The 13,518-nt window shown below is 53.1% G+C and overlaps 1 protein-coding gene across 2 annotated transcripts; it reads left to right on the top strand.

Moving 5' to 3' along the window:
- The first annotated feature begins 594 nt into the window (after window positions 1–594).
- On the top strand, window positions 595–9,546 carry LOC136790076 (coiled-coil domain-containing protein 81-like). Of its 2 annotated transcripts, none has more exons than XM_066992150.1 (13): window positions 595–778; window positions 2,820–2,881; window positions 3,433–3,589; window positions 4,202–4,458; window positions 4,854–4,939; window positions 5,120–5,277; window positions 6,010–6,127; window positions 6,646–6,712; window positions 7,271–7,444; window positions 7,797–7,966; window positions 8,285–8,407; window positions 8,600–8,720; window positions 8,923–9,546. In XM_066992150.1, the coding sequence occupies exons 1-13, from the start codon at window positions 715–717 to the stop codon at window positions 9,085–9,087; spliced, it is 1,722 nt and encodes a 573-aa protein (XP_066848251.1). In that variant the 5' UTR covers window positions 595–714; the 3' UTR covers window positions 9,088–9,546. The 2 variants fall into 2 exon arrangements, with proteins under 2 accessions (XP_066848251.1, XP_066848250.1); XM_066992149.1 differs by having other exon boundaries at window positions 6,646–6,766; window positions 8,923–9,544.
- The last annotated feature ends 3,972 nt before the right edge of the window (window positions 9,547–13,518 follow it).

The following is a 13,518-nucleotide window of genomic DNA, read 5'->3' on the forward strand; positions in this document are numbered from 1 at the left end:
TCCTGCACGTCCCATCTGAGGGGCTCCTTGGGCTCCCTGGCACTGTCACAGTGAGCAGCTGAAAAGACAGGTGGCCCCTTCCACAAAACATCCCCCTTAACGTTGCTCGAAAGGTGAGATGTTCATCTGGTGGGGCTTCCTTGGCCCAGGCAGCCCTAATGGCTGTAGGACAGAAAGCAGAGCCCCACCTGTGGTGCCTGTAGTTTCTCCATAGGCTGTCAATTAGTGTGCCTGGGAGGCTTCTTTCTTCTCATTGTCTCCATGTCTCTTTTGTCAGGTCTGTGTGTTGGTCTAGTTTGCTTTCTGGTTTTTGGTTTTGGGGAAAGAAACCCACCAGCCGTTACAGCCCATGAGCACTTCTGGCCTGGGGAAAGCCCTCATGGTCAGGAGACAGTGAGGTGGGGGCAGCTCCCCCAAATGCCCTCTGCAGCCCCTACCTGCTACAGGGTCCCCCCTGGGCAGCGCCTGGGCAGGGGCGCTGCAGCCCCTCTGTGACACGGTCTGAGGTCACAGTGCGACAGTCCCACCTCACAATGGTGACTGCCACCTTTTAACCTGGGGCCGCCACACGTCCTCCCACTTGTCCCTGAGAGGCCGAGGGGACTCCAGGCACTCTCCAGGGAGTTGCTCTTGCCACTGCTCTGCTTTGGAGGAGCTGCTCTGAAGTGAGGAGGAGAAGGTGGAAAGGGAGGCCACAGCAGGGGTGGAACTGAGATGGCAAAATACCTCTTCTCAGCACCTTGCTTCCCTCCAACAATTGAGAAGCTCTTAAATTCTGGTAAGGCCTTCAGGCCCAATTTCACGAGGGTTGTCAGGCTCAATGACATCTCTGAAAACTGGTGTGGATCCCCTGAGGCCAGTGGGGGTGGCTGGGAAGGCCTGGTGTCTGCAGGAAAGGGCCTCCTTGACCATGCCAAAGGGCTGAGGGACCGACCTGGCAGCCGGGGTTCGGGGCTTTTTTCCTGACCCAGCCCCTGTGTTCCCTACGGCACCCCAGGCAGAAGTTGCCAGTCCTGAGGGTTGCTCCTTGCCTGGCAGTGGGCACTGCCCACCCTCAGCTCCTGGCTGGCTGGAAGAGCCGGAGGGGTCTGTGGGCTGTGCAGCGTCGCTGTGCTGGGAGGTGCGACGTGGAGAAGCTGCACATATATCTGCATATACACACGTGTTGAAGCTCCTCTGTCCACTTCCATGACTAGAAGTGAAAGACTGGGGGAGATCCGCTACCGAAGGACAATTGTATGCAACTGCAGAAGAGTCAGTTGATAGGGTAGATTCTTAAACATAAAAGATACACCTGTTTTTATTGAGAGAGTCATTCCTTATGAGAGTTTTATTACCACAACATCCGCAGCATATCAAACTCTCTGATGAAATAGGCTTTGCCCCAAAGAAATGGCAAATTTCCTGCCACTCGTCGCTGCCTCAAGCAGACCAAAACGGTAGTACTTCTGCAAAACTGTTTACTTGAAAAGAGCAGTGGCAAAAGTAGAATGTGCTGACTGAGGTTGAATATACCCCATTCACTTCAGTCAAAGAGCACACGACAGAGAAATGACAGCAAATACAGCTCTTCTGAGCACCCTCAAAGCCACATGTAGTGGGTATCCATGGCAAGGTTTTGTTAGCAGGGGGCTGTAGGGGTGGCTTCTGTGAGAAGACTCCAGAAGCTGCCCCCCCTGCAGGCTGCGGCCTGTGGAGGACCCCCACTGGAGCAGATTCCGGGCCTGAGCTGCAGCCGGTGGAGAGGGGCCCACACAGGATCAGGGAGTCTGGGGGGAGGTGCTGCTTGTGGGGGACCCAGGTTGGAGCAGTGTCCTCCTGACGGATGGACCCCGTGGTACGGAGCCATATCTGGAGCAGTTCTTGAAGAGCTGCTACCTGTGGGAAGCCCACACAGGATCAGTTCGGGAAGGACTGCATCCTGTGGGACTGACCCCACATTGGAGCAGGGGAATAGAGTGACTGAGAAGGAGCGTCAGAGACAAAGTACTATAGAATGATCACAACCCCCATACCCCCGTTCCCCTGCACCGCTCGTGGGGAGGAGGTGGAAGAGGGTGGATGGGTGGAAGGCGATTTTGTTTTCTTTCCTTTGTTTCTCACTTCTGTGGACTGTTAGTAACAGGCAATGAAACTTAATATCTCCCTACTCTGACTCTGTTTTGCCCATCACAATAATAGTTGCGCAACCTTCCCGTCCATATCTCAATCCTTGAGCCTTTTGCATTGTATTTTCCCTCCCTTTCCCTTTGAGGAGGCGGAGTGAGAGAGTGGAGCTTGGCTGCCCACCCAAGTAAAACCACCACACCACCCAAGAATGATACAAGGAAGCAGGCTACATATGTTCCCCACTCCTCTCCTCTGCCAAACCGTAGCATCCTTTTAACTGGTAGCTTTGCCTCTGGGACATCTTATGTGAGACCGCTAAGTTCTGCGCTCTCTGATATATTCCTCCTTTTCTGAGCACATTTTTGCTGACACGCGTCAATACACAGGGGACAAGGGGAAGCTGCTCCCTGCTGGGGACACACCAGGGCCTGCCCTGAGCCTTCTAGAGTCCCACGGAGCACAGCACCGTGCCCTCACTGGTGCCACAGTCCACTGCCAGGTTGGCCTTGAGGGTGGGTCACACCTGGAGACCTGCACCTGAAAGGCAAGGAGCCCTCTTTGGGGCAGCCTGAGGAGTCCTGCAGCCTCTGCTGGGCTCTAGAGAATGCAGCTGAAGAGTTCAAAATGCATCGGTCCTTGGATAGCTGTGTGCTAAGTGGCTTTAATGTTGCCGTCGGAGAGCATGACGTGTCTTTTCCTTGGTTTTCCAGAGCTCGCTAAGATTTGGGCCAGCGCATCCTACTACCTGAGTCAACAGCTGGCTCTCCACCAGGTGGGACTTGCCTCTTCTTCCCTCACACCCTGATGTTCCATGAAGCAATGAGAGCCCTTTGTCATCGAGTGCAGTTATTCTTCCCTCCTTTGGAAGCAGGACCAATGCCCCAGAAGGCCTCAGTAATGCACTGCTGGGCCACGGACTAGCTCCGCTGTCAATTCAGATGTACTGTGAGGTCCAGGCTCGGATTTCAGAAAAAGGGCTGGACTTTTCCTGGGGCTTCCTGAGTCCCCCATTGCCAGAGCTGATTACCGAACTGGGCCGGGGTACTACTTCAAGGGTCGTTCCAAGTGTGGGAAGCCCCCTTGTATCTTAGTGAGCCAATGGACGTGTGTCGGCTTTTCCTGCACTACCTGGCTCTTCCTTGGGGAAGGGGGGTGAGAGGGAAAAGTCCAGGCCCTCTACGTCTTCTCCCAGCTCTCCAAGGAACCCATCTTGCTCAGTTGCATCTCAGGTGTGGACAGGGCACAAAGCTCCCTCCCCACTCTCTGGCAAGTCATCTCTTTGTCCCTGCAAAGCTTCTTCTGATCCACCCTCTTCTGTTTCAGGCTGTCCGCATTCCTGGTCTTGGAACATTCACAGTTGTCACAGAGCAAGTAGCCAGCCAGAAAAATGACATCGTGACTGTTGAGAGACCCATGTTTCATCTGGCTAAGGCTATTGTGCACAACTATGACCTCCGATACGACTACATAGACATTCCAGGTAGGACGACTGAGGACTGAAAGAGGTGTTTGCCCTTGCAGCAGAATGCGAGAGCTGTGCTCTGCTGTCCACCGGTGACGCAGCCGAGGACCAAACTCCTGGCGCAGCCTGAGAAAAGCTCGTCAAAGCGAGCCTGGTGTGAAACGGACCCAGTCTCTCTAACTGCTTTAAATAATCACCAGATGACAGTGCAGCATAACAGCACACTCTCTTTGACCTGCTTCAACAAGAGGTTTTACTCCAGTTTTATTGGAAACGTGTCTTCTTGCCCCATGGTGTTTCAACTCTTGCTCCCACCTTCTGCTGTACTAGGCCTCGTACAGGCAAATGCCAGAGCTCTTCTTGGCTCTCAACACCTCTTTGCAAGCAGAAAAAGCAGGCACCAGGAGCTTGGGTCCGTGAATCGGAGCGTTCCTGTCTAATGATTAGGAGCACACTGTGCGTGGACATGACTGCCATGGCCTGGCACCATTCAGCTTGCCATGGGTCCTAGCACCTTTTTCCCCGCCTCATCCTGCAGTCAGGGATCTGCTTCCTGCCAGTTCTGACCTTTGATTTTAGCCAGCTTAGCAGCTCTCTAAGTGCACGTGCTCCTCGTCCCTTGTTTTCCAGGCCACCTGCATTTTGAGGAACTGCCGTATGCTCAGATCGCCTCAGAAAACAATGTCTCTGAGAGCTTAGTGCGGCTTTGCATAGACAGGACCACGCGTCTCTTCTGTGTCTGCATAGAGGACAGGCAGAACGTTGCCTTCCTTTGGAGAGACGTTGGCATGCTGATCATCGAGGGCAAGGATGTTAAAATGAAATTCTATGAAGACTTTCTGAAAAAGCTGAATGGGACAACGAATGCTTTGCAAGCTCTTCTCAGGGTAGGATTTTCATTTTCCCAGCACTACCCATGGTTCTTCTGAAGTGCCTTCCAGGGACTGGGTGGCTGCTTTCTCCTGGCCTGTCGTGCTTCTTCAGCCAGTTGGGCTCCTCGTGGTCTGCAGGAAAGCAGACTCTGTAGAGCTCTTCCCTTGCAGGCAGGGGCCTGGCTCTGCAAGAGATCCCCCCGAGAGAGGCCTTGCTTTTTGGCAAAAGGCTAGCGTGCCAGTGGAGATCGCTGCTCAGCCCAGCGTTTGGGCAGGGAGCGGAGGTGCAGGCAGAGCAAGGCTTGCTGAGGCCGGAGCCCTTAGGCAGCTCTCGGTGGGGCTAAGCTGGACCAAGCAGCCAGCCCTTGTCAGTGTCCCCATCGCCTGTCACTTGTCTCTGTCTATTGCAGATGCCAGAGATGAACAACTCTGTCATCTCTCACCTCGACACCGCTGCTTCTCAGACCGCTTCTGAACGTGTCATTGTCTTTCCAATGTGAGTAAGCTTTCCAATGTGAGAGGTAGCTATGTGCTGGATGGTACTATGAGTTAGAGAGGAATAAGTTTTTCCCCTGAAGCAGCAGGCAGGATTATTGTGAGGTCAGCCATGCTCACAGCAAGGACAGGAGAACATTGGCACAGTGCCCTGTCTTCAGCGTGGTGCTCTTCTTTCCAGGTACAAGCACGAGAGCATGCTTAAGAAGCCAACGGGGACAGTGAGTCTGAGAGGACAAGTGAAGCCCAGCAAAGATCAAAGGGCAGTGAGTCTGATCGGACAAGTGAAGCCCAGCAAAGAACAAGGCTGGACAAAAGGAGGAGAGAGCGTCAAGAAAGGTAAGGAACCCATGGGTCACTTGTAGGGGCATGTAGGTTTCCTTCCTCCTTGTCTGGAGGGGATTAGGGCCGAGGTTACCACAGAGTGCCTGGAGGAGCCTGAGACACCTCCTGTGACTCTATCCCCATGGTGGGAAAGCTCGAGCAAGCCATTGTGGAACAAGATTGTGCGACAGCCCTGCACCACAAACGTCCACTGCGAGTGCTGAAGGACACCTTTCCTGTGGCCTCCACTCCCCAGCCTGTGCTGCAAACCCTGGAAAGCTCTGACCCTGCTTCCTTCCATGCTCTCAGATGCCTCACAAACAATGCCTCTGTTGTGAGCGTGCTTCTGTAGCAAATGTGTGTGCGTGGGACCGATCAACAGATGCAAGAGCCGTCTCCTCTTGTGCGAAGCGATTCCCCACCCCAGAATGACTCTTTGAGGGCATGGGCATCTCCCAGGGAGTCCCCCATTTCAGCACACGGGGGAGATAAGGGCATCAAAACGGTATTGCCCAGGAAACAACGGTGCACTATAGCCAGGAAGAAAGAGATGGAGAGTGTCAGAAAAGGCCTACGAGGTCCCAGGAAACATGGCTCCAAAGGGACAAAAATGACCCCTGCCAATGGTGTTGCCACAGGCTTGAGCTGATCTGCACGCCATTCTTGCTGGAACTGGGACAGAATTGGCGCACGATTACCACAACAGCAGAGATGCTTTACTCAAGTTGTCTCCTTTCTTCTTTCCAGAGGATCTTCCCAAGAAGCGCCTCCTTCATCGAGCAACACTTGCTCCAGAGAGGTTACCCGCCCTGACTGTAAAGCCGGAGAGCAGTCAGAAAGCTGAGCAGACAGAGCGTCGTGCCAGGTGGGACTCCTGGAGAGACAAATGTGGCTGCTGCCCTGCTCTTGTCTCTGTAGGAGTGCAGTTTCTCCTGGACGCAGAAGCTGTACGAACTCAAAGTGCAGCTATCCCATCTCCCACTACCTTGCGATTTCTTGCTGCATGGCAAGCATCTTGCAGCATCACTTCTTAGCTGGGTAACTAATGGCAACGGCTCCTTGCAGGACTGGGAGGTCTTTCTTGCTTTCCCTCAGACTGCAATGAGCACAGTGTCTCGAGTCTGAAGAGACTTCCCCAGGAGCGATGGTGGAGGAGTGCAGGTGTTCTCCTAGCATCTTTTGGACACTATCGAGTGTTGGTCCGGGCTGGGCTCAACCACCCGGGCTGTTTCCAGCTCTCGGAGAGACGTGACAGAGAGCAGATCAAGCATTCAGGGGCTCTGCAGCCTTTTGCAGCGGAAGCAGATGCACCACTTGGAAGCGGATGATGCGAAACCAGCTCCTCCCACACTCTGGTCACCTTGCCCCATTGTGTCTTTGCAGGAAGCTTCCGGCCATCCAGAGGAGTTCTGTGAAGGAAAAGGAAGAGGAAGAGAAAGTAATTCCTCAGGTGACTCCCAGGATGGTAGACTTTATTGCCAAAGCTATTGAGCAGAGGAAAGAGGTACGTGGCATGGACTGCTGCAGAGAGTGCGTCTTACTGAACTGTAGAATAGCGTCACTCGATGGACACCGGTTCACAGAACATTCTTGACTTGTGCCTTCATGTGACCACTGAGTTGTTTCTTTGGGTGCTTCACTGAAGAGAAGCCCTTTGCTGTGTCATTTGAGAAGATGCTTTTCATCCCCATTAGCTTCCTGAAACACATCCAAGAGCTTACCCGGGGATGCTTCTGATGGCAACGTCACTGCATGGCTTGCCTGGGTGGGATAGGCAGCTGTCAGGTTGCTTCTAGCCCCGTGGTCGCTTAGCTTGCCCAGACATTCCAGAAGGGCTCTTCAGGCGACTCTTCGGTTGAGCCTGCAGGAGCATGGGAGCAACCCTGAGCTGACAGACGGGCAGAAGACTGAGTGAGGGTGGAAGGGAGTGCAGGAAGGGGGGAGACACCCCAGCCCTCCCCGCACAGCGTTACTAACTGTCTGTGGTTGCGTTTTGGTCACCCTCCAGAATAAGTGCTTGAAGATTAAGGAGACGCTTCCAAAACACATTCAGAATTTCTTGGCTGAGGAGGAAAATAAGAACAAAGAGCTGCAGGAGGAGAAAAAGAAACAACCCAAGCAGCGAAGCGCAGCACTAACCAAAGCAAAAGTCAAGAGAGAAGTGGAGATGCCAACAACCGAGGTACTTTGAATTTGTGCACTAAAGGAGCACTTTCCCACCGGGGATCTGAGGCTGCAAGGTGCTTCTAGCACCCAAGCCGTAGTAGCACTATTGCTGCAGCACTGCAGGGTGGGTTGCTGCTGCCTTTGCTGAGCAAGAGAGACCAAGAGGGAGTTTTAGCAAAACGCCGGTAGTGCTGGGACATGACCCTGGGAGCGCACCGATGGCCTTGTGCTGGTTGTTTTCCCAGTCCCCCTGGGGTCCCTGCCAGAAGTGGTCTGGAGGTTGTCTGGGAGGGTGGGAGGGGGCTGCATGCTGGGAAGCATCAGCCCAGCGCTGCGGGGCTGTTGTAATGAGAGTAATTCCTTTGCAGGAATCCTGTCCCTCTGAGGAGAGAAGTCCCGAGAGAACTCCCAGCTCTCTGTCTGAGAGCGACTCGGGGCAGTCCAGCCCTGACCTCATGGAGAGGATGATGGGGGAGTGGGACGAGGACGGAGAAGAGCCACCCAGAACTCAGCAGGACAGCCCTGTGCCCCCTAAGCGGTAAGCGTGCAGCAGCTGCAGCCAAGGCCTGGGGTAGTGGAGTGGTGCCGAGGCACCTGTGGGTCGAGGAAGCCAGCCCCTGAGCCAAGGGGTCGCTTACAGAGCCCTGGGAAGCCGAAGGCCAGGGGTCTGAGCTGGCTTAGAGCCCAATGCCAGGGGCCTCTCCGCAGCCCAGAGCAGCCCACGCTTGAAACTCCTCCTGCATCGAAGGGGCTGTGGGGCCGAATGGGGCCTTGCGGGGAAAGGGTGGCTGGTTGAGGGAAGAGACAGGAGTGTTGCGGCTGAACAGTGAGAGAGACTTTGTCCTTACTGCTGCAGGAGTCTTTCTCCACGGACTCATGGGACCCTAAGGGAGGTGGTGACATGCATCGTGGAGCAGGTGGCCCGTAAACAAAGGGGAGAGAGAGATGCGGAGAGGGATCTGCAGGAGCAGCTCAAGTGGTAAATTTCCCCGGACGCGGGCAGTATTTCCTCCCTTGCAGTGCCCTTCCTTCCACTCCCCCAGCCCTGCTGGAAAGAGGGGTTTTTCCTGGCACTGGCCTTCTGCAGCCCCAGCAGGCGGCCTGCTCGGGAGCCCCGTCTGGGAGCGCTCTCCAAGTGCTCACACCACCTCGTCCCGCTGTGTGCTTGCAGTGAGCTGGCAGTGCTGCGGTGGAGTCGGTCGGCGAAAGAGGAACAGAGCTACCACCAGCTTTGGCAAGTGGGTCACCAGCCTGCACCCCCTGCTGGGCCAAGGCAGAGAGAGTCAAGACGGGTAAGTGCCCTGGGCTCCTGTCCACAAAACAGTATTCAGGAATGGGATTGGACACAGGGGTGGGACTGCATCACAGGGACCGTGGGCCTGCTGTCTCCAGCCAGCGTCAGATCCCCTCATTTCTGTCCTGAACAGTCTTGCAGTGTTGCTCTGCATGTCTCTGCGTATGCAGAACTACAGAGGTTTGTGTTGATCTCCGCAGGTGCGAAGAGTAGTGCCAATGCCTGTCAGCAAGGGACCGGAGAGGCCGTCCGGCACACAGAAGGGTCCAGATGGAGACATCCAGCAAGGGCCCTCCCTGCAGCACGAATGGGACCAGGGTTGCCCATCCAGGCTATTAACGCCAACACCTCCTTCCATTCAATAAAGCCCTGTCTCCAAAGTTCTCTGGGTCTTTCCTTGGTGGCCGTCCATTCTGCACTTTGCAGCGGATGAGCTTTCATGGAGCAGGGAAAGGCCAGCACGGGAGGGAGGGCTTGACTGTCAGTCCGGCTCCCAGGGCAGCTCTCTCCCAAGGCCAAAGCTGTACCTGCTCGCCTGCAGCTCTGCTGCTGGTAGCAAGCACACTTCTTGCTGCTGGCGTGTCCTCGGCTGCATGACCTGCTTTGGCTGCACATCCCTGATTAGGAAGGGACTGTGCAGGGAAAAGGAAGAGGAAGGGAAAGGGGAAGGGAAATGGGAATGGGAGCGGGAAGGGGAAGGGAAACAGGAACAGGAAGAGGAAGGGGAACAGGAATGGGAATGGGAACGGGAACGGGAACGGGAATGGGGAGAGAAATGGGAAGGGGAACAGGAAGGGGAAGGGAAATGGGAAGGGGAAGGGGAACAAGAAGGGGAAGGGAAATTGGAAGGGAAAGGGGAAGGAAAAGAGGAAGGGGAAGGAAAAGGGGAAGGGGAAGGGGAAGGGGAACGGGAAGGGGAACGGGGATGGGAAGGGGAAGCAGAATGGGAACAGGAAAGGGAAGGGAAATGGGAAGAGGAGGAGGAAGAGGAAGCGTAAAGGGAAGGGGAAGGGGAAGAGGGAGAGGGAGAGGGAGAGGGAGAGGGAGAGGGAGAGGGAGAGGGAGAGGGAGAGGGAGAGGGAGAGGGAGAGGGAGAGGGAGAGGGAGAGGGAGGGGAAGGGGAAGGGGAAGGGGAAGGGGTAGGGGAAGGGGAAGGGGAAGGGGAAGGGGAAGGGGAAGGGGAAGGGGAAGGGGAAGGGGAAGGGGAAGGGGAAGGGGAAGGGGAAGGGGAAGGGGAAGGGGAGGAGGAAGAGGAAGAGGAGGAGGAGGAGGAGGAGGAGGAGGAGGAGGAGGAGGAAGGGGAAGGGGAAGAGGAAGAGGAAGAGGAAGAGGAAGAGGAAGAGGAAGAGGAAGAGGAAGAGGAAGAGGAAGAGGAAGAGGAAGAGGAAGAGGAAGAGGAAGAGGAAGAGGAAGAGGAAGAGGAAGAGGAAGAGGAAGAGGAAGAGGAAGAGGAAGAGGAAGAGGAAGAGGAAGAGGAAGAGGAAGAGGAGCGGGCTTTTGCCTGGGGCAGTTCCTGGCATCAGTCCCCTTGGAGGTCAAAATTGTCCAGAGGCTTGCAAAGCAGAGGCACGCCAGTGTGCCCAGGCCAGCACTGCCAGGGATACCCAGAGCTGTGCAGGCATCGTGATGGGCTGTGGGGACAGTGACATCCAAGGCAGGAACTATGGCTGCGGAAACAGGGAGGAAAGCTTATGGTGAGGACGTTTTTTCAGTCAGGAAGTTAAGATTAATTGAAACCTTAAAAGTTGAGGACTGGGAGAGTGGATGGGCACTTACAACTTTGGTGAGGAAGCGGAAGAGGAAGGGGAAGAGGAAGGGGAAGAGGAGGAAAAGACATTGCTGTTGTTTAAATTATTGAGGAAATTAATTGTTTTTTGCTTAATGGAGAAAGGAGAGATGAAATCCCCATTGATAAACCTGGGAAAACTATAAAGCTCTTCGTTGCCTGACAAAGGTGTCCTTGACCCAGGTTAGCAAAGCAAATCTAAGAGATGGATGTCAGCTGACTGAGCAAAAAAATCCGTCTCCTCTAGAACTAACTCTGAGCAGTCTAGAATCAAAAGTACATAAAGAAGAGAAAGGATTCTAGGCAAGCTGTCTTCTTTCTCCCAGCTGCTGCGGAACCAAGGCATTCTACTGGCCTGGAATGATCAGGAGGAGAAGTATCAATCAACTTGGAGATCATGTCTTTAAGAGTCTTGTGAGGCAATTGGATATTAGCCTGTCTTCACGATCTTCTGGAATACTTCTTGAAAATGATTGCTAGATATTTAGTTACCAGATTGCTTCCAGTAATGCTGATATTTAAATGAAACTGAAGAAAGAGGTAACCTATGTAATCTGTGTGAACTGCTTGAGAGAGTCCAGCACAGAGCCACAAGGATGATTAAGGGAGCGGAGCGTCTTCCTTACGACGAAAGGCTGAGGGAGATAGGTCTCTTTAGCTTGGAGGAGACTGAGGGGTGACCGTATTAATGTTTATAAATATGTAAAGGGCGAATGCCAGGAGGACGGAGCCAGGCTCTTCTCGGTGACATCCAATGACAGGACAAGGGGCAATGGGTGCAAGCTGGAGTGTAGGAGGTTCTGCTTAAATATGAGACAAAACGTTTTTACGGTGAGGGTGACAGAACACTTGAACAGGCTGCCCGGGGCGTTGTGGAGTCTCCTTCTCTGGAGACTTTCTAAACCCACCTGGACGTGTTCCTGTGTGACATGATTTAGGTGTTCCTGCTCCGGCAGGGGGACTGGACTAGATGATCTTTCAAGGTACCTTCCAATCCCTAATATTCTGTGATTCTGTGATTCTGTGTGAATAAGTGCACTACAGCAGCTGAGTAAGATACAACATTAGCAATGTTGCTTTTGCACAGCAATACCAAAAACTCTAGCAGCAGTGCAGAAAGCTCAGCAGCAACTCCAAGTTAGTGACCAATGAAATACTGATTTTAGGTCACACGTGTAGGGAAAGTGCGGAAAGCTTTAGGCAAAGCCAAACTGCAGGAAGATGTGAAAAATCACGTCTTGCATTTCCCATTGCTTCTTGAAATCTGCTAGCCTGAGTGATTGAGTTTAGGGCAGTGACATACTTGAGTCCCGTGACCTGGAAGATGGAAAGACCAGTTTGACTGATACGGAGGACTGGGATGCCATACGTTTCCTTTCCTTTGAGGGAATCTTTTGTGTGCAAATGTCCCAGATGTCACTGCCACTCAAGAGAACTTTTCCTTGGGAAAAAGACAAGGAATATTCAGCAAGGTGTCCTGGTTGCAGTTAGGACAGAGTTAATTTTTCCTCAAAGTAGCTGGTAGGGTGCTATGTTTTGGATTAGGATGAGAAGAGCGCTGATAACATGCTGATGTTTTAATTGTTGCAGAGCAGTGTTTACACCAGGCCAAGGACTTTTCGGCTTCTCGCTCTGTCCTGCCAGCGAGCAGGCTGGGGGTGCAGCAGGAGCTGGGAGGGGACAGACCCAGGACAGCTGACCCAAACTGGCCAAAGGGGTATTCCATACCATCTGGCGTCATGCTAAACAATATATAGGGGTGGCTGGCCGGGGTGGGGGGCTGGCTGCTCGGGGGATAGGCTGGGCATCGGTCAGCGGGTGGTGAGCAATTGCATTGTGCATCACTTGTTTTCTTACACATTATTATTATTAATACTATTATCATTATCACTATTATTATTATTATTGTTATTATTATATTCCTGTCTTAATAAACTGTCTCTATCTCAACTCACCGGCTTCACTTTCCCGTTTCTCTCCCCCATCCCAGAGAGGGAGGGGGGAGGGTGAGCGAACGGCTGTGTGGTGTTTAGCTGCCAGCCGGGTTAAACCACAACACAAGGTCAATGAACAATCTGGCTTCTGTCAAGCTCTCCAGGATTATCCAGGGCAGTGCATGTGTCCTTCCAATGTGCCATTCCTGACTGTAAGTGAAGCTCACTGTAACTGTTCTCTATTTTAAAATGTAATTGGAAGAGCATGAAGCTTACTTCATGACAACCGTTATGAGACATCACAGCACCATGAAAAACCTAAAGCACTAAGTTGTAAGGTAGAGAAAATAGACTGCTCCTTGGATATATTCCCATGTTAAAGCTCTTGACCACTGACCACAAGACTGTGATTTCCAGTTGCTGCTTCCATTGGCACAGCTGGCCGAGGACCCTGTGTGGCACCAGGAGCTTGGGTCTGTGGTTGGGTGCTTTCTTTTCATGATTAGGAGCACACTGTGTGTGGACATGGCTGCCATAGACTAGCACCTTTTTCCATGCCTCATCCTGCAGTTATGGATCTTCTTCCTGCCAATTCTGATCTCTGATTTCAGCCAGCGTAGCAGCTCTCTAAGGGCACGAGTTCCTCTTCCCTTGTTTTCCAGGCCACCGCCATTTGGAGCAACTGCCGGATGCTCAGATTGCCTCGGGAATCCGTGTCTCTGAGAGCGCAGTGCGGCTTTGCATGGAAAGGACCACGCGTCTCTTCCGTGCCTGCACAGAGGACATGCAGAACGTTGCCTTCCTTTGGAGGGACATTGCCATGCTGATCATCCAGGGAAAAAATGTCAAAATGCGATTCTCTGCAGTCCATGGCAACATTTTTAGCATCACAGCCCCATGAAAATGCTAACCCACTGAGTTGTAAATTAGATTAAAAAGACCACTTCTTGGATATAATCCCATAGTAAAGCTCTTTTATTTCCGTGACTACAAACCACAGACCACGAGGCCATCCAGGCTGCTAATGGCGGCACTTCATTCTGTTCAATAAAGCTTTGTTTCCAAAACACACTGGG

This window comes from Anser cygnoides, chromosome 2, assembly GCF_040182565.1.
Source record: "Anser cygnoides isolate HZ-2024a breed goose chromosome 2, Taihu_goose_T2T_genome, whole genome shotgun sequence".
NCBI lineage: Eukaryota > Metazoa > Chordata > Aves > Anseriformes > Anatidae > Anser > Anser cygnoides.